Below are 20739 nucleotides of genomic sequence, written 5' to 3' on the forward strand. Positions count from 1 at the left end.
CAATTTCTCCTGTTACCCTTGGGAAAATAAAAAAATTGGGGACTAAAAGATCATGTTTGTGGAAAAAAATATGATTTTTTTATTTTCATGCCCGGGCATTATAAACTTCTGTGAAGCCCTTGGGGGTTCAAAGTTCTCACCACACATCTAGATAAGTTCCTTGGGGTTCTAGTTTCCAAAATGGTGTCATTTGTGGGGGGGTTTCCACTGTTTAGGCATATCAGGGGCTTTCCAAACGCGGCATGGCGTCCAATCCCAATTCCAGCCAAAAAAGTCAAATGGCGCTGCTTCCCTTCCGAGCTCTGCCATGTGCCCAAATAGTGGTTTACCCTCACATATGGGGTATTAGCGTACTCAGGACAAATTGCACAATAACTTTTGGGGTCCTGATACCCTTGAAAAAATAAAAATTGAGGGTGAAAAGATCATTTTTGTGGAAAAAATATGATTTTTTTAATTGTACGGCTGTACGTTATAAACGTCTGTGAAGCCCTTGTGGGTTCAAAGTTCTCACCACATATCTAGATAAGTTCCTTGGGGGTGGTCTAGTTTCCAACATGGGGTTACTTGTGGGGGGTTTCCACTGTTTAGGTACATCAGGGGCTCTCCAAATGTGACATGGCATCCGATCTGAATTTCAGCCAATTTTGCATTGAAAAAGTCAAACGGCGCTCCTTCCCTTCTGAGCTCTGCCATGTGCCGAAACAATGGTTCCCCCCACATATCAGGTATCAGCGTACTCAGGAGAAATTGCACAATAACTTTTGCAGTCCAATTTCTCCTGTTACCCTTGGTAAAATAAAAAAAATTGGACCTTAAGTAATTTTTTTGTGAAAAGTTAAATGTTCATTTTTTCTTTAAACATTCAAAAAATTCCTGTGAAGCACCTGAAGGGTTAATAAACTTCTTGAATGTGGTTTTGAACACCTTGAGGGGTGCAGTTTTTAGAATGGTGTCACTTTTGGGTATTTTATATCATATAGACCCCTCAAAGTGACATCAAATGTGATGTGGTCCGTAAAAATAAAATGGTGTTGCAAAAATGAGAAATCGCTGGTCAACTTTTAACCCTTATAACTTCCTAACGAAAAAAAATTTTGGTTCCAAAATTGTGCTGATGTAAAGTAAACATGTGGGAAATATTACTTATTAAGTATTTTGTGTGCCGTATCTCTGTGATTTAAGGGCACAAAAATTCAAAGTTGGAAAATTGCAAAATTTTCGCCAAATTTCCGTTTTTTTTCAGAAATAAACGCAAGTTATTTGAATGAAATTTTACCAATAACATGAAGTACAATATGTCACGAGAAAATGTCAGAATCACCGGGATCCATGGAAGCGTTTCAGAGTTATTACCTCATAAAGGGACAGTGGTCAGAATTGTAAAAATTGGCCCGGTCATTAACGTGCAAACCACCCTTGGGTGTTAAGGGGTTAATGTTTTTAGGGGAGAATTTTATTATCTAGCGAGCACAAAGGTGGCATTATTACTATGTAATGGGCACAGTGGTGGCAGTATTGTGTGGGGTGGTAAGAGGAGCTGTTATTGTACCACACAGCAGGTGCTGCAGGACACATATGACAGGAGCGGCTCAGTATTGGGGGTATCAGCAGAATGCGTAGTCTGCTCAGGTTTGGCATAGATATGGATGGTGCAGGAAAAGTGAGAAGTGAAATGTGTCTTTGCTGTAATCTCTGCAGACAAGTCCTGGCTGGAGAAGTTGTCATGTTGGTCTGGGCCAGATGGAAAATACGGGAAAAGTGAACGATTCCATCAGAAAGAACATCACCTGTAAGTCACCATCTATAAATATACTATGATCTTATATGGTCTGCAGGACTGGTATCTACCACTATATGGTCTCCATATAGTACTATCAGTGTTCATTTTCGCGCCCCCTAAGATGAAACCCTAGCTAGCCTCTGAATTGCGGACACATCTCCCGCAGATGTGAAGAAATGTATATTACGGTCATCAACCACACACAGCTTGGAGATACATCATGACACAGGTGTAATATTCTTTGTGTAGAATATTGCAATCCTATTTGAAATTAGTCCATTCTTTTCTCACAGAAACTGAAAAGTCGGACTAAAGGGAAACTGTGGGATACCTATACGGAAAAGAATTACCAATAGTATACTGAAAAGTATATATACTCCGAATATCTATTATAGAATATAGCCCAAACAATAAGATATTCAAAGTGCTAATAAATTATTTTATTCAATATGCCACAAAAAAAGATCTCAAAACATATAGTATCAATTAAAAGCAAAAAAGACAAGATGTTGCAAAAAGCGATTTTATTCTTGTTATTAAAATATATATAAGAAAAAAATGATAAAAACGCAATATGTATGCAGGGGGCAAGGAATCGACCAAAAATGGCTGGTAAAGTAATATATGTATACACAACCTAAGAAAAGAAAATTATCTCTATATAATCATTGTATACATCAATTAATATGTGTAACCAAAATAGTGATCATAAAAGAAAAAATAAACACATGATGAAATCGCCTATATAAAAGAGATATACTACTATTTAAATAGAGTTTGTGCAGTATACTGCAAGTGCTGAAGTGAATATGCACTATGGTGGATAATCACAAAGTGCATATAGTATGAAGTAAAGTGCAAGTGCGAGAGGTACCATTCATCTCTCCAAATAATCAGCCATAGATCAAAAAATAAAAGTGCAATAGTGAAATATACAAAGTGTATACTGACCAAAAGGTGCTTTCCTGCCCCCTGCACACACCACCCCAACGCGCGTTTCGCTACCCTGACTTCAGCACTTGCAGTATATTGCACAAACACTATTTAAATAGTAGTATATCTCTTTTATATCGGCGAGTTCATCATGTGTATATTACTTTACCAACCATTTTTGGTTGTTTCCTTGCCCCCTGCATACATATTGCACTTCTATCATTTTTTCTTATATATATTTTAATGATAACAAGAATAAAATCGCTTTTTGCAACATCTTGTCTTTTTTGCTTTTAATTGATACTATATGTCTTAAGATCTTTTTTGTGGTATATTGTATAAAAAAAAATTCATTTTTTATTAGCACTTAGGTCTTTTTGTTTGGGCTATAAAGGGAGACTGTGCTGTTATTGCACAGAAATTGACACTTGGCCAAGGTTAAAAATTATTAATGTCATTTACTATTTTAATACATTTTATTTTCTGGCCTCTCAGACTCAAGCATGGATATCCCCAGTACAAGTGCTTATGTAAAAGACATTTGTGGAATTCCTAACAAAGAAAATATCTTTCAGGCTCTTGAAGGTAAAGATATCAGACCCTTATGTATTATAATTACTGTCCAATTTTTTTCCAAATTACATTTTGGAAAGTTTTTAAGAAGTTCATGTAGGTGGACTACCTGGCCTCCATGTACTTACTGAGGGATAATACTAATTCCCCTCATTTCTTGCAGTGTTGAACTTTGTGGAAAAAGGGAATCATCATTGTTATGGATATTTAAAGAGGGACTTGTTATACGAGTAGGATTAGAGGATTCAGATTTCTTTCCGTATTTGCAGGTAAGATGTTCTATTCAGTCTCTGGCTTTTAATTTTGGGGGAACATATCCTTTTGTGAATTATTTGTCAAGTGAAATCAGTAAAGGCAGAATTCCCTATAAAAACATTTGTCTAATCTACTTTCATAAGAAATTTAATAAATGGGAATCAGATCGTGGATTTATTTTAAACAATGGGAAATACTGTATGTACTCGAGTATAAGCCGACCCGAATATAAGCCTAGCGAGTATAAGCCGAGGCACCTAATTTTACCACAAAAAAATGGAAAAACTTATTGACTCGAGAATAAGCCTAGGTTGGGAAATGCAGCAGCTACTGGCAAATTTAAAAAATAAAAATGGATACCAATAAGATTACATTAATTGAGTCATCAGTAGGTTAACTGTTTTTGCATATTTATTTCAAAGAAAAACAGTCAACTAGCTCTGTAAGTGGAAAAGAGGGTCAACAAAAACTATATGATATCAAAAATAACTTTAAAAGTACAAAAACCTTAGCTCAATCAGCGACCAAGCTAAAACACAAGCGTTAAAGTCAATCAAAACTGGATTCCTCCTCATCATCTGTATGCCCAAACAGAGCTTCAGCTTCAGCTGGTATGAGGTTATCAGCATAGACATTGTCATCATCACTGAGTTCGCAGTCATCACTGTCATCGTTCTCATACAAAGCGCTGGTTTCACTGCCATCCATAGCATTACTAATGCCACATTTCTTGAAGGCGCGTTGCACCATGTCCTCTGGAATCTCTTCCCATGCATCACGAACCCACTTTGCTATCAATACTATGTCAGGCTTCCTCATATTTTCAACTTTTGTCAGTCGGGCTTGACCAGATGACTTCCATTCATGCCACATCTTTCGCACACGGTCTTTGAAAGGTTTATTTAAACTCACATCTAGGGGCTGCAAAACAGATGTAAGTCCACCTGGAATAACCGCCAAAGTAACTTCAGAAGACTTTGCCAATTTTTTTATGTCATCAGAAGTGTGGGCTCTGTACATATCCCAAACTAGCAATGATGATTTTTTCTTTAAGGCTGCTCCTGGTCGTCTGTTCCAAATTTCTTCCAGCCACTTTTTTGTTCCGTTTTCATCCATCCAGCCTTTAATATGTGCGCGCACTGTAATTCGTGGTGGGAATTTGACCTTTTTAGGCAAGGTCTTTCTTTTAAAAATAATGACGGGCCTCAGCTTAGTTCCATTAGCCAAACATGATAGAACAACTGTGAAATGGTTTTTTTCATTTCCTCTGGTTCTGAGTAAAATAGTTCTGTCTCCCAAACTTGACACAGTTCTGTTTCTTGGAAGATCAAAGGTCATAGCTGTTTCATTCATATTTCCAATATCTCCCAGGTCATAGTTATGGATCCTTCTATGTTTTATGATGAATGAATGGAATGACATCAATTTTTCATCAAGGTCTTTTGGCAACATCTGTGAAATCTTTGTTCTTTGTCGCAAACATAGAGCAAATCTATTCATAAAGCGGGTACACCATCCTGCTGACGCCATAAAATTTTCAATGCCTGGTGCTTTTAATTTGTCATCTTTAGCCATTTGAAGGGCACGTAAGCGAATTCCCATGCGTGTTACAGAGTTACCATTTAGACGACACTCCATAACCCATTTGTGCAATTCAGTCTCTAGAGCCTCATATGGAATCTTGAAACCACGTCGAGCTTTTTTTGACTTTGGAATCTTTTTCAAGTCAGCTTTCATTTTCCGCCACTCCCTCACTTGTTTTTCGTCAACACAAAATTCCCTACTTGCAACACTGTTATTGCTTTCTTCTGCTCTTGACACAACCTTAAGTTTGAAACCAGCTTCGTATGACCTGCGCTTTTGTTTTTGTCCAGGATTAGAAGTAATGGGATCCATTTCTAACAGGATAAAAAAAAAAAAGACTTTAAAAAAGAAATTCGTATTATAGCGATTGAATTCTCAACATATGTACTGTATATACAAGACCAGAGATATACAGGTACTTGTATTCAGCAAAGTGGCGTGACCAAGCACGGGTAAGACTGTAAAGACTACTTCATTGGTCACAGCCCTGGAGAACAGCGGGAGAAGAAGAGCCGGCTGCATCCGACATTCATCTGACAAGGATGCGGTGCGCCCCAGGTACCAGCACAAAGAAGCCGGCTGGTTTTTGCCCAGTATGGCACAAACAACACAGAGACTGCCGGCGTGCAGGAGAAAAGAAGAGTGGTGATATCATCAGTCAGGGCTGGCTCAAGATTTTAATGGGCCCTGGGTGAAAGACTGTCAGTGGGCTCCTTTAATACAAACCACGATTCATAATGTACAGATACGGCAGAGAAATAAAGGTATACTACAATGCACAAGATTTCACTTACTTCTTACATTACATGAGTGATATCTAGTGTAAATTATACAATAGCTCAGAAACTGGACAGTATAGTCCTCCATACAGTATTATGGGCACCACATAGTGCTCCATACAGAATAATGAGCCCCATACAAAATAATGAGCCCCATATACTGTATTGTTCCATACAGAATAATGGACCCCATATAATGCTCCACACAGAATGGACCCCATATATTGCTCCATACGGTATAGTGAGCCCCATATAGTGCTCCATACAGAATGAGCTCCATATAATGCTCCATACAGTACACAATGGACCCTATATATTGCTCCATATAGTATAATGAGCCACATATATTGCTGCATACATTATAATGAGACCCATATATTTCTCCATACATTATGAGACCCATACAATCTAGGCCCAATATAATGCTCCATACAGGATTTGATGGGCCCCACATAATGCTCCATACAGTAACTCAAGGGCCCAGTAAGATGTTCCATATATAATGGGCCCAATACGATGCTCCATATATAATGGGCCCCAAGATATACTCCATATATAATTAGTCCCATAAGATGCTCCATATATAATGGGCCCCAAGATATACTCCATATATAATTAGTCCCATAAGATGCTCCATATAAAATGGGCCCCATATAATGCTCAATATAGTTCTCTATATACATAATGGGTCTCATATATAACAGACCCCAAATAATGCTGCATATATAATTGGCCCCATATAATGATCCTTATATAATGGACTATATAATGCTTCATACAGTTTATGATAGGCGCTATATATTGCCCCATACAGAATAGGCCCCATATAATGCACCATACAGTATAGTATATGGTGGGCCTCATAAGATGCTCCATGTATAAATGGCCCCATATGATGAACTCCATATTTTGTTGAAAACATAAAAAAAATGAAATGTTTCTCATCACGGCCGATGCTCTGCTCCAGACTCCTCAGTGTTGGCTCTCTGCACTGTGACTGTTCAGGCAGAGGGCGCACACTAGTGATGTCATTGCGCCCTCAGACTTGAAACGTCACAATCAGAGGATGCGGGAGACGCTGCAGCGGTGGAACGGGGAAAGGTAAGCATTGCAAGTACCGGGGCCCTAAGCAAGAGCTGGCACAGACACCGGACGGACCCCATAGCGCACTGGTGTCTCTGAAGGGCCTGCTCAGGGCCCCGCACTTGCCCTGGGGATGACGCTGGCCCTGTCAGCAGTCATCGGACCACCCACACAGGCTGCAGGCATCCACAGATGAGCAGGAGAGACCGCAGAAAAGGTAACTAGGTCCCTCACTCAAGTATAAGCCGAGGGAGGGGGGGTTTGTAGCATTAAAAAAGGTGCTGAAAAACTCGGCTTATACTAGAGTATATACGGTAATAGTAAATTCTGCTAAAGTTTTTTTCTACGTCACATAGGCAAACATTCCAATTTATGGTTATTCACAGGTTGCACCGTCCCGGGATTTTATGCAGAAGATCAGAATATATTATATATTCTACACTCACTGGCCACTTTATTAGGTACACCTGTCCAACTGTGTGTTAAGACTTAATTTCTAATCTGCCAATCACATGGCGGCAACTCAGTGCATTTAGGCATGTAGACATGGTCAAGACAATCTCCTTCAGTTCAAACCGAGCATCAGTATGGGGAAGAAAGGTGATTTGAGTGCCTTTGAACGTGGCATGATTGTTGGTGCCAGAAGGGCTGGTCTGAGTATTTCAGAAACTGCTGATCTACTGGGATTTTCACGCACAACCATCTCTAGGGTTTACAGAGAATGGTCCGAAAAAGAAAAAAAATCCAGTGAGCGGCAGTTCTGTGGCCGGAAATGCCTTGTTGATGCCAGAGGTCAGAGGAGAATGGGCAGACTGGTTCGAGCTGATAGAAAGGCAACAGTGACTCAAATTGCCACCCGTTACAACCAAGGTAGGCAGAAGAGCATCTCTGAACGCACAGTGCGTCGAACTTTGAGGCAGATGGGCTACAGCAGCAGAAGACCACACCGGGTACCACTCCTCTCAGCTAAGAACAGGAAACTGAGGCTACAATTTGCACAAGCTCATCGAAATTGGACAGTAGAAGATTTGAAAAACGTTGCCTGGTCTGATGAGTCTCGATTTCTGCTGCGACATTCGGATGGTAGGGTCAGAATTTGGCGTAAACAACATGAAAGCATGGATCCATCCTGCCTTGTATCAACGGTTCAGGCTGGTGGTGGTGGTGTCATGGTGTGGGGAATTTTTTCTTGGCACTCTTTGGGCCCCTTGGTACCAATTGAGCATCGTTGCAACGCCACAGCCTACCTGAGTATTGTTGCTGACCATGTCCATCCCTTTATGACCACAATGTACCCAACATCTGATGGCTACTTTCAGCAGGATAATGCGCCATGTCATAAAGCTCGAATCATCTCAGATTGGTTTCTTGAACATGACAATGAGTTCACTGTACTCAAATGGCCTCCTCAGTCACCAGATCTCAATCCAATAGAGCATCTTTGGGATGTGGTGGAACGGGAGATTCGCATCAGGGATGTGCAGCCGACAAATCTGCGCCAACTGTGTGATGCCATCATGTCAATATGGTCCAAAATCTCTGAGGAATGCTTCCAGCACCTTGTTGAATCTCTGCCACGAAGAATTGAGGCAGTTCTGAAGGCAAAAGGGGGTCCAACCCGTTACTAGCATGGTGTACCTAATAAAGTGGCCAGTGAGTGTAATTGTGCCAAGTGTAACTATAAGGCCGGTGTCACACTTGCGAGTGTGATGCAAGTTTCTCGCATCAATACACGGCACTGCTGCCAGCACTCGAACCGGAGTGTGCGGCTGCATGCATTTCTATGCAGCCGCACACTCCAGTCCAGAGTGTCGGGTGTTGCTGTGAGAGAATCACGTGAGTTTCTCGCATCATGCTCACAAGTTTCCACTGTTTAGGGTTAGGGGTGTGTTGGGGTTAGGGTTGTGGTTAGAGTTATGGTAAGGGTTGGGATTAGGGGTGTGTTGGGGTTAGGGTTGTGGTTAGTTATGGTAAGGGTTGGGATTAGGGGTGTGTTGGGGTTAGGGTTGGAGTTAGAATTAAGGGGTTTCCACTGTTTAGGTACATCAGAGGGTCTCCAAACGCAACATGGCGCCACCACTGATTCCAGCCAATTTTGCGTTCAAAAAGTCAAATGGTGCTCCAGTGGCTTTTCCCCATCGGTGTACTCAGGAGAAATTGTACACAACTTTTGTGGTCCACTTTCTCCTAATACCCTTCTGAAAATAAAAAAAATTGGCTCCAAAGTAAATTTTTTGTAAAAAAAAAAAGAACTGTTTTTTCCTTCCACATTTCTTTAGTTCTGAAGGGTGAAGTTTTTAGAATGATGTCACTTTTGGGTATTTTCTATTATATTGATCCCCCCAAATGCACTTCAAATGTGAGGTGGTCCCTAAAAAAAATGGTTTTGGAAATTTTGTTGGAAAAATAAGAAATCGCTGGTCAACTTTTAACCTTTATAAACAGAAAAAAATTATGTTTGCAGAATTGTGCTGATGTAAAGTAGACATGTGGGAAATGTTATTTAGTAACTATTTTGTGTGACACCACTCTCTGATTTAAGTGTACAAAAATTAAGTTTGAAAATTACAAAATTTTCAACATTTTTGCCAAATTTCCATTTTATTCATAAACGCAAGTTATATAGAAGAAATTTTACCACCGACGAAGTACAATATGTCACGAAAAAAACATTCTCAAAATCAGTGGGATACTTTGAAGCTTTCCAAAGCTATAACCTCAAAGTGACAGTGGTCAGAATTATAAAAATTGGCTTGGTCATTAAGTACCAAATTGGCACTGTCACTAAGGGGTTAAAGCTTAGAGATCTGGGCAACTAAGTGTTAGCATCTTCTAATTCCATCGAGTAGGGAGGAACCTAACTGTAAGCTCTGACCGAAACAGGCATCACTCCAACAGGAGGACTTCCTATGCCCAAAATAATGTGAAAGGTATTGGGAGGAATAGCAAGTGGTTGTCTACCAGCACAAAGCAGACCACAATGCCAATACAGCAGCCACAGCTGGTGACTCAGAAAACAGGATTTTTGGTTGCTTACCGTAAAATCTGTTTCTCAGAGCCTTCACTGGGGAACACAGGATCCATGGGTGTATGCTGCTGGTACTGGGAGGCTGACACTATGCACAAAAAAAGTTAGCTCCTCCTCTGCAGTATACACTCCTCCGACTGGCACTAGGTTAATCAGTTAGTGAGAAAGCAGTAGGAGAATCAACAATATAAAGAGAAACAAAACAGACAACTCAACTGTAACAATAGAACACAGAAAAGAAGAGCTGATAAACATGAGGGTGCTGTGTCCCCCCAATGAAGGCTCTGAGAGACAGATTTTACGGTAAGCAACCAAAAATCCTGTTTTCTCTATCGCTTCATTGGGGACACAGGAACCATGGGACGTCCCAAAGCAGTCCTTGGGGAGGGAACAGCAGAAATTTCGTTCAGGTTGGAGAACTCACCACTGCCGCCTGCAAGATCCTTCTGCCTAGGCTGGCATCCGCTGAACCGTAGGTATGGACTTCATAAAATTTGGCGAATGTGTGGATGAAAGACCAAGTTGCCGCTTTGCAAAGTTGTAAGGCGGATGACCTATGGTGCACCACCCAGGAGGCGCCCACTGCCCGGGTAGAGTGAGCCCTAATCCCGGAGGGAGGCACTCTGTTCTTGACCCGGTAAGCCTCCAAAATCACGGTTCTGATCCAGAGAGCAATCGTAGCCATGGAGGCCGGCAGGCCTAGTCGCGCACCATCAGAAATGGCGAAAAGAGAGTCAGTCTTCCTAAAAGGGGCGGTCCTAGACCGATACTCTCACCACCCTAATCAGGTCTAGCCTATTTAACCAACACTCCAGAGGATGAGTCAGAGCAGGACAAAAGGAAAGGAGGACAATATCCTCACTTAGGTGAAATGCGGACACCACCTTGGGAAGGAAGGAAAGCAGGGGCCACAAAACCACCTTATCCTGGTGAAGAACCAAAGAAAGGCTCTGAAACGCGCCTAATGGAGGTTATGGCCACCAGAAATGCCACCTTCCAAGACAGATAGGACAGGGAAACCCCCCAGAGAGGTTCAAAGGGAGAACTCCTCAGGGCCTCCAGAACTAGATTGAGGTCCCAAGGTTCCACAGGAGTACGGTACGGGGGAGCCGCATGTGCTACCCCTTGAAGAAAGGTTCTGACCTGTGAACGGGAAGATAGCACTTTCTGTTCTTTTCCAGAAGAGTTTGACACCTGCCCTTCAGTAAACTACAGGCAAGACCAGGCAAGACCAGCGTCAAGACCCACCTGGAGAAACGCCAAAGTAGAAGGGAGAGAAAAGGACATAGGCAGGATGTGATTAGACTCACACCAGCTGAAACAGGCTTTCCAGGTTTTATAATAGACTCTGGAAGAAGACAGCTTCCTAGCCTGGATCATGATGTGAATCAGCCGATCTGAAAATCCGGACGCTCTCAGCACCACGGTTTCAACAGTCACGCCGTTAAATTGAGCGACCGAGAATTCTGGTGTCATGGTTGTGGACAGGGTTCCTTCTCTGTCCTCTCTGGGTTAATTTTGTATAGCCTCCTTTTGGTTTGGGGAGGGCTATATCTACCCGCCTTCATCATCTTTTTCAGTGATACATCTGCCTTGGCTGTGTGTCTGAACCCCTGGTGTGCTTGCATACTGCTTAGTCCAGTTGCTTTCTTGTGTATGACTCGGTCTATTTTCTTGTACTGTGCATTGCCTTGCGACTCAGTGCTTATTGTCTGTTTCTAGCTCTGACCTTCGGCTTGGTACTCTAACTTCCCACTAGTCTATCCCATTTGTACTGCACCGCTAACCCCGGCTTCCCCACCTTTTTGCTACGTCCTGACCACTCTTAGCCTCTCACCCTTTGGCACTTTATCGACCTCCCGGCTTGACCTCGGCACGTTCAGACTACTCTCCGGCTTCACCGGTCACAGCAGCTACTCAGTGTCTCAGGTCCTGTGCTCCAGCAGGTGAGCTCACCGCAGTGCCCCTTGCACACTCTCTGTCCTTCTGTAACACGTTCACAGACTCCCACTGTAAGTCTGCAGCATGGTTCTTGATATCTGATGGCAGATCGGTCCTTAGGACAGAAGATCCGGTCTGTGAGCCTCCAAGGGGCATCCGCAAGAAGACTGATGATGTCTGAGAACCAAGACGTTCTGGGCCAATCCGGCGCGATCAGTAGGACCGGCACCCCTTCCACCTTGATATTTTTCAACAGCCTGGGAAGAAGGGGAAGAGGAGGAAACAGATAGGGAAGCACAAACCTCGACCAGCTAATGGCCATAACGTCGGCGCCCACCGTGAGGGGATCGCGGGACCTGGAGATGAACCGTGGGACCTTCCTGTTCAGTCAGGACGCCATGAGGCCCACATCCAGAGTTCCCCAACGAAGGCAAATGTGAAGGAAGACCTCCTGATGCAGGGACCACTCTCCCGCCGCGAGACCCTCACAGCTAAGAAAGTCGGTGGCCCAGCTGTCCATGCAGAGGATATGCATTGCGGATATCGCCGGAACCGTCGCCTCTGCCCAGAGGAGAATCTTGGATACCTCGGCCATCGCCAAGGGACTCCGAGTCCCTCCCTGGTGATTGACATATGCCACCGCCGTGGCATTGTCCGTCTGAACTCTGATTGGCAAACCCCTGAGAAGCCTTTCCCAGTGACAGAGTGACAGGATGGCCCTTATTTTGAGGATGTTGATCGGCAGAGAGGATTCCTGTGCCAAACAACACCCCTGGACCATCAGATGGCGAAATACCGCACAACCGAGAATGCTGGCATCCGTCGTCACCACCTGCCAGAGAACGGGAAGGAAGGACAGACCCTGGAGGATGCGAGGGGATAACAGCCACCAATTGAGAGACCGTTTGACTCCGGAAGAGAGCCGAATTGGACGATCTAGAGACAGAACAGACCTATCCCACTGCAAAAGAATGGCCTGCTGAGGTGGTCTTGAATGGAGCTGCGCAAAAGGGATTGCTTCCAATGCTGCAACCATCCTCCCCAGGACCTTCATTGCTGAGCGGAAGGAAGGAAGCCGAGGGCCTTAGAGAGAGTACTCCTTTGCAACCTAAGGATACCACATCCCTGACCCATGCTCCCTACACCGAGAACAGCCAAACGTCCCTGAAAAACAGGAGATGACCGCAAAGCCTAGGAGATTCGCTTGGGTCTTGATACGAGTCATGACGAGCAAGATCTGCCAGGTTTAGGCTTGATGGATCTATGGGTGTTACGGGAACGTCAGGAAGGAGTGGGTTTGAAGGAAGGCTTTTTCCTATTCTGGCAAGTCTGCAGCCTCTGATCGTCAGAAAAATCCTTCGTCGCCGCAAAATGGCCGAAAGGAGCGAAACTGCCGCTTCAGAGGAGGCCGGCGAGGCTTGGACTGGCGAAGGAGGTAACTCGTACCCCCAATGGCCTCATTAATAATTTGGTCCAACATGGAGCCAAATAGACGGGATCCCTGGAAAGGCAGGCTGGTAAGGGACTTCTTTGACGACAAGTCCGCCTGCCAGGCCTTAAGCCAAATAGTCAGCCGGATGGCCACGATATTGCTGGACGCCTGAGCTGCGTAATATGTGGCATCTAGGGAGACAGATACCATATATTTCCCTGCACGAGAAATCTGGTCCACAAGGTTGGCCAACGCCTTCGGACAAGCTCCAGCAAGGATACCCTGACGAATCTGTTTGGCCCATTTTGCTATGTACTTCGAGACACAGGTACAGGCTAAAGCTGGGCATTATGTAGAAGCAGCCGCTTCAAAGGCTGACTTTGACAGCAATTCTATAATCCTATCATTGGAATCCTTGAGGGATGCTGCATTAGAAAGCTGGAGGACCGTGTTGGTGGACAGTCTGGAAACTGGCGGGTCCACGGCCGGGGAAGCAGTCCAGTTAGCGGTGAGCTCAGGAGAGAAGGGATATAGGATGCCGAGGCGCTTCCCTCTTTGAAAGCATCTGGTAGGGTTCTCCCTTTCCCTGGCAAGTACCTCCACAAACCATCTAAACGAAACCGCCTGTTCTGCGGGTTCCGTAGAGGTATCCTTGATGCTAAAAGTCTGGTTGACTGCCACTTTAAGGCTCTGGACCATATCTCTCATGTTAGAGGCCTGGACTGAATCCAGGTCTGAATCATCCTATGATCCGAAAATGCTTTGCCTGACTAGGGACGAGAAGAGGCAGCCCGCCGGGAAAGACTGGGGGGCGAGATGGAGCGGGAAGAGGACCTAGAACAACATTCCTGCCTGGATCTCTTGCGGCCTGTGTTGGAAGGCCCAGACGGTGAATCCTGTGACCCACTAGCAACAACGGGAGCCAGAAGGGGCCACCTGTAAAGCACGGACACCAGGGTCTGCGACACCTTGGTGAGATCCGCCACGGACTGTGACAGAGAGAAAGCCCACCCTGGAATAGGGGCCTCACTCTCACCTGAGGCAGATAGGGACTCCTGGGCGGTGGGCACTGTGGAGTTGCTGCAGTCCTGACAGAGGGGAGAGGACTGACCCGAAGGAAGCTTGCATTTACACGAATAGTACGCAAAGTTTCTGACAAGAGCAGAGGAAGAAGAGGAGGAGGAGGTGGTAGGAGGACGACGAGAATGCTCTCCCTTACGATTAGGCATAATGAGCAGACCCACTAACTGATGCCAAAAGGTTAGGGAATTGGAAAAGATGCAGAGGAGAGTCAGTCAGCAGAGCAGAGATACAGTAAGTGAAGTGTTCTGTAGTCTGCTCCCAGGCTGTAGAAGCTGCTGCAATGATAAGTAGAGAAGAAGCATGTCCTTCCGGGAGAAATCGCTGTCCGGATCCACCAGCCGGAAAATGTCGACTGCAAGGAGGATGCAGGTGACCAGCCGGAAAAAGCGCGTGCTGTAGAAAGGTCCTGCTCTCTGAGGCCAGAAGAGGGGCGGGGCTAAGCGCCGGGTCCAGAGGGAGCAAGAAGACGGTGATCGCAGGCAGTCTGTTGGGGCTGGGAGTAGTGGGCTGAGCTAACCGCCAGTTGCTGGAAGAGACAGAGAGGGAGCGACAGGCTGGAGAAAAGTCCGCCTGAAGAGCTGAGATGAGGGTGGGCAGGGACAACACTGCAACTAGGCCTGAGAGAAGCCGGGACCTAGATTACAGCTGGTGACCGCCGGAGCATGAGGTAGCTTCGCGTAGGGCCCTAAAACGCTGCAAAGGTATGCCTGGAATTAAAGTGAAAAGACCCCTAATGCCCTCTATTAAAATAAAGGAAATTTTTTTTTTACTGTTTCCCTTGATCTTCTTCCTTGAACTTCTAATCTTCTTTCTGTACTCGGGTCTTCGCCGCACCTGGGGTGGAAAGAGAGAGAAATGTACCTCCCCATCAAGAACAGATCAGACGTCCGAAAATCCTGCGATGTGGGACGTCTGAGTCTCCTCAAACCGACAGGCTCTGGTAGGCGAGTGGGTGGGAGGCGGGGCCCGGACCAGGTCCGGATCACCTGAACACACTTCTGTGTTAGGGGTTGGGGTCCTGCTGGCTATACGTATGAGGATAAGGGGTGGCAGTACACGCCATACTCATAGTCTCTTTGTGGGAGTACAGTAGTGACCGTTCACACTGTATCCCTCTGGAAACCTGAAAAGAAACGACGCACACTGAGGTAGATATGAGTCTAATGAAAGACCCGTGTCCACCTGCTACTGACACTAAGCTAAAACTGATTAACCTATTGCCAGTCGGTGGGGTGTAAACTGCAGAGGAGGAGCTAACTTTTTTGTGCATAGTGTCAGCCTCCTAGTGGCAATGAAGCGATAGAGAAAAATCTGTGACTTCTCTGCATTTAGATGTTTCTACTCACTTGGGCTGTTATCTTCAGGAATCTCTTCTTGAAACTGCTCATCACTCCTCACATATGTCTCTGTAGTATTAACATGGGTCAGATCTTCACCCTGAAATAAGTATTATAGAAGTCACAGACAAATGGAGAAGTCACATCTATGATCAGCTCTAATCCTGCCATTGCCACCGTTCTCAATACACAAGAATAAAACATAGAATACTGGCGGATAAAACAAGACTGAGCACAAGACATTCACAGCCGTCTACACATCATAGGGGAGATCTCATGACACCTTCTCTCCACCTACCTGATGATCCTGAGGAACATTGGGATTTTCTTGTATACAGTCCTGTGGAAGAAGAGGACGGGGACATCTCTCTGGTGTTGTCCTCTTACTGGATAGATCTGGAGAGAACACATACAGAATCATGTCTCTAGAGCCTCATATGAAGTCTTTAAACCACGTCGAGCTTTTTTGCCTTTGGAATTTTTTCCAAGTCAGCTTTCATTTTCTGCCACTCCCTCAATTGTTTTTCATCATAACAAAATTCCCTACTTGCAATACTGATATTGCTTTCTTCTGCTCTTGACACAACCTTAAGTTTGAAACCAGCTTCGTATGACCTGCGTTTTTGTTTTGGTCCAGGATTAGAAGTATTGGGATCCATTTCTAACTGGATGAAAAAAAAAAAAAAGACTTTAAATACAAGACCAGAGATATACCGGTACTTATATTCAGCAATGCTTGGGTGGAGCAAAGGGGTGTGACGAAGCACAGGTAAGACTGTAAAGACTACGTCATTGGTCACAGCCCTGGAGAAGAGCGGGAGAAGAAGGGCGGCTCCATCCGACATTCATCTGACAAGGATGCGGTGCGCCCCAGGTACCAGCACAAAGAAGTGGGCTGGTTCTGGTATAAGTATGTCAGGAACAACACAGAGGCTGCCAGTGTGCAGGAGAAAAGAAGAGTGGTAATGTCAGCAGTCAGGGCTGGCTCCAGATTTTAGTGGGCCTTGGGCGAAAGACTGTCAGTGGGCCCCTTTAATACATACCATGATTCATAATTTACAGATAAGGCAGAGAAATAAAGGTATACTACAATGCACAAGATTTCACTTACTTCTTGGACCCCATATATTGCTCCATATAGTATAATGAGCCACATATATTGCTCCATACAGTATAATAATGAGACCCATATATTTCTCCATGCATTATAATGAGGTCCATAGAAACTAGGCACCATATATTGCTCCATACAGTTTTTGATGGACCCTATATAATGCTCCATAAAGTAACTCAAGGGCCCGATAAGATGCTCTATATATAATGGGCCCCATAAGACGCTCCATAAATAATGGGCCCCATAAGATGCTCCATATATAATGGGCCCCATATACTGTAATGCTCCATATAAAATGGGCCCCATATAGTGCTCCATATATAATGGACCATATGCTTCATACAGTTTATGTTGGGCCCCATATATTGCTCCATACAGAATAGGCCCCATATAACGCACCATACATTATATGATGGGCCCCATAAGATGCTCCATATATAAAAGGCCGCATATGATGAACCCCATATATTGTTGAAAACATTAAAAAAAATGAAATGTTTCTCCTCATGGCCGATGCTCTGCTCTGGACTCCTCAGAGTCAGTGTCTTACGGCTCTCTGCATTGTGACTGTTCAGGCAGAGGGCGCACACTAGTGACGTCATTGCACCCTCTGACCTGAAACATCACAGTCAGAGGACACGGAAGACGTTGCAGCGGTGGAACGGGGAGAGGCAAGCATTGCAAGTACAGAAGCCCTGAGCAAGCACTGGCACCGAACCTTCATCACGCACTGGTGTCTCTGATGGGGAGTGGGCCCCCCGCCTGCTCAGGGCCCCGCACTTGCCCTGGGGATGACGCTGGCCCTGTCAGCAGTCATTGGACCACCCACAAGGGCTGCAGGCACCCGCAGATGAGCAGGAGAGACAATAGAGCAGGTAAGTGGGTCCCTCACTTAAATATAAGCCGAGGGGGAGTTTCAGCCTAAAAAAAGGGCTGAAAAACTCAGCTTATACTCAAGTATATACTGTAATTATAAATTCTGCTAATGTTCATGTGCCAAGTGTAACTATAAGGCCGGTGTTACACTTGCAAGTGTGATGCGAGTTTCTCTCATCAATAGACGGCAACTGCTTCCGGCACTCGGACCGGAGTGTGCGGCTGCATGTATTTCTATGCAGCCGCACACTCCGGTCCCGAGTGTCAGCAGCAGTGCCGGGTATTGATGCGAGAGACTCAAGCGAGTTTCTTGCATCACGCTCACAAGCCTGCAGTGACCATTCTGCCGCCTCACCACCGCCTGAGCTGCCGCCTCATCACCACCAGAGCTGCTGCACCCCCGACCTTCTGTCTCTTCCCCACTATCCCGTAGAATGTAAGTCGGCAAGGACAGGGTCCCCTCCTCTATGTACCAGTCTGTCATTGTAAATTTGTTTACTGTTAACGGTATCTATAACTTTGTATGTAACCCCCCTTCTCATGTACAGCACCATGGAATTAATGGCGCTATATAAATAAATAATAATAAAGTGTGACCCCGGCCTAAGGCAGCAGACCTATTTCTTGTATTGGGACTGCCGGGAAATTGGGGAATTTTAGAACAGGTTATCAAATTTGTTGCCGAAAGTATGAAAATTGTTCAGTCATTTCATTCTGCTGTTTATATTTCAGTGTAAAAATAAAAGATTTAAAAAAAAAAAAAATATATAATATCACACTTGGCGTCATTACTCAATGAATGGCGTCTTGTCATAAAAGTGAAGTTTGGCCAGAAAAACTGGACCTTTCTAACGACCCTATCAGCACATTCAGCAGCACAGAAGAAAAAGAAAGTAGATTCATCCTATATGATGCCAGGATTCTAGGAAGGCAACAGTATCATTAAACTCAGCTTTCTCTTAGAGCAGGGTTCCCCAACCCCAGTCCTCAAGGCCCACCAACAGATCATGTTTTCAGGATTTCCTTTGTATTGCACGGGTGAAGCAATTATCACCTGAGCAATACTAAGGAAATCCTGAAAACATGATCTGTTGGTGGGCCTTGAGGACTGGAGTTGGGGAACCCTGTCTTAGAGGACCATCATACAGATTCTATTAAATTTTACATGGTTTTCTAAGTAGTCAGCACATTCTATGTACGCTGTAATTTGGATTTAATCCCTTAGCGACCGCCAATACGCCTTTTAACGGCAGCAGTTAAGGATCCTTAAACCACAGTGTCGCTTTTTAACGGCACTGAGGAATAAGGGTATAGCACCCTTCAGAGTAGGGTAGCCGAGACTCCACAGAACATGATACAGTTCGGTTTCACCCCGATCTTGCGATCGCCGAATTTAAAGGTATAACGGAGACGGCAAAAAAAAGTCTGATTTTTCCATTTAATTTCTCTCTCCTCTGATGTGATCGCAGACCAGAGGAGAGAGAAATAGGGTCCTATCACCCCCTTAGTTAGGGAACAATAATAAAATAAATAAAATGTATTTATTTCCATTTTCCCATTAGGGTTAGAGTTGTGCTAAAGTTAGGATTGGGGCTAAAGTTAGGGTTAGGTTTGGGATTAGGGGTGTGTTGGGGTTAGGATTTCAGTTTAGGGGTGTGTTGGGGTTAGGGTTGGTGTTAGAATTGGGAGTTTCCACTGTTTAGGTACATCAGGGAGTCTCCAAATGCAACATGGCACCAGCACTGATTCCAGCCAATTTTGCATTCAAAAAGTCACACGGTGCTCCCTGCCTTCTGAGCCCTGCCATGTGCCCAGGCAGTGGCTTCTCCCTAAATATGGGGTATCGGTGTACTCAAGAGAAATTGCACAACAAATTTTTTGGTCCACTTTCTCCTAATACCCTTGTGAAAATAAAAAAATTGGTTCCAAAGTAAATTTTTTGTAAAAAAAAGAATATTCATTTTTTTTCCTTTCACATTGCTTTAGGTCTCGTGACGCACCTGAAGGGTGCAGTTTTTAGAATGGTGTCACTTTTGGGTATTTTCTGTTATATTGACCCCAAACTCAATTCAAATGTGAAGTGGTCCCTAAAAAGAGGTTTTGTAAATTTTGTTGGAAAAATAAGAAATCGCTAGTCAACTTTTAACCATTAAAACGTCCTAACAAAAAAAAAAGTTTTGTTTCCAAAATGGTGCTGATATAAAGTAGATATGTTGGAAATGTTATTTAGTAACTATTTTGTGTGACACCACTCTCTGATTTAAGTGTACAAAAATTAAGTTTGAAAATTGCAAAATTTAACATTTTTGCCAAATTTCCATTTTATTCATAAACGCAAGTTATATAGAAGAAATTTTACCACTGCCGAAGTACAATATGTCACGAAAAAACATTCTCAGAATCAGTGGGATACTTCGAAGCTTTCTAAAGCTATAACCTCAAAGTGACAGTGGTCAGAATTGTAAAAATTGGCTTGGTCATTACGTACCAAATTGGCACTGTCACTAAGGGGTTAAAGCTTAGAGATCTTGGCAACTAAGTGTTAGCATGTTCTAATTCCATCGAGTAGGGAGAAATCTAACTAAGCTCTGACCGAAACAGGTATCACTCCAACAGGAGGACTTTCTATGCCCAAAATTACGGGAAAAGTTTTGGGAGGAATAGCATGTGGTTGTCTACCAGCACAATGCACAAAGCAGACCACAATGCCAATACAGCAGTCACAGCTGGTGACTCAGAAAACAGTATTTATGGTTGCTTACCGTAAAATCTGTTTCTCAGAGCCTTCATTGGGGGACACAGGAAACATGGGTGTATGCTGCTGCTAATGGGAGGCTGACACTATGCACAAAAAAAGATAGCTCCTCCTTTGCAGTATACACCCCACCGACTGGCACTAGGAAAATCAGTAAGTGAGAAAGCAGTAGGAGAATCAACA

The 20739-nt window shown here is 44.1% G+C and overlaps 1 protein-coding gene across 1 annotated transcript in view; it reads right to left on the bottom strand.

The window, feature by feature from the left end:
• Nucleotides 1–20739, bottom strand: part of LOC141053020 (uncharacterized) — a 62225-nt gene that overhangs the window by 22291 nt on the left and 19195 nt on the right. The window contains exons 9-10 of the mRNA XM_073550350.1: nt 16110–16207; nt 15821–15911 (exon numbers count right to left, since the gene is read on the bottom strand). Of these exons, the coding sequence (XP_073406451.1) occupies nt 15821–15911; nt 16110–16207 (189 nt within the window). The remainder of the gene's footprint in view (nt 1–15820; nt 15912–16109; nt 16208–20739) is intronic.

The sequence above is a fragment of the Dendrobates tinctorius genome, unplaced genomic scaffold (genome assembly GCF_039654945.1).
Source record: "Dendrobates tinctorius isolate UK_male_01 unplaced genomic scaffold, ASM3965494v1 ptg000164l, whole genome shotgun sequence".
Classification (NCBI taxonomy): domain Eukaryota; kingdom Metazoa; phylum Chordata; class Amphibia; order Anura; family Dendrobatidae; genus Dendrobates; species Dendrobates tinctorius.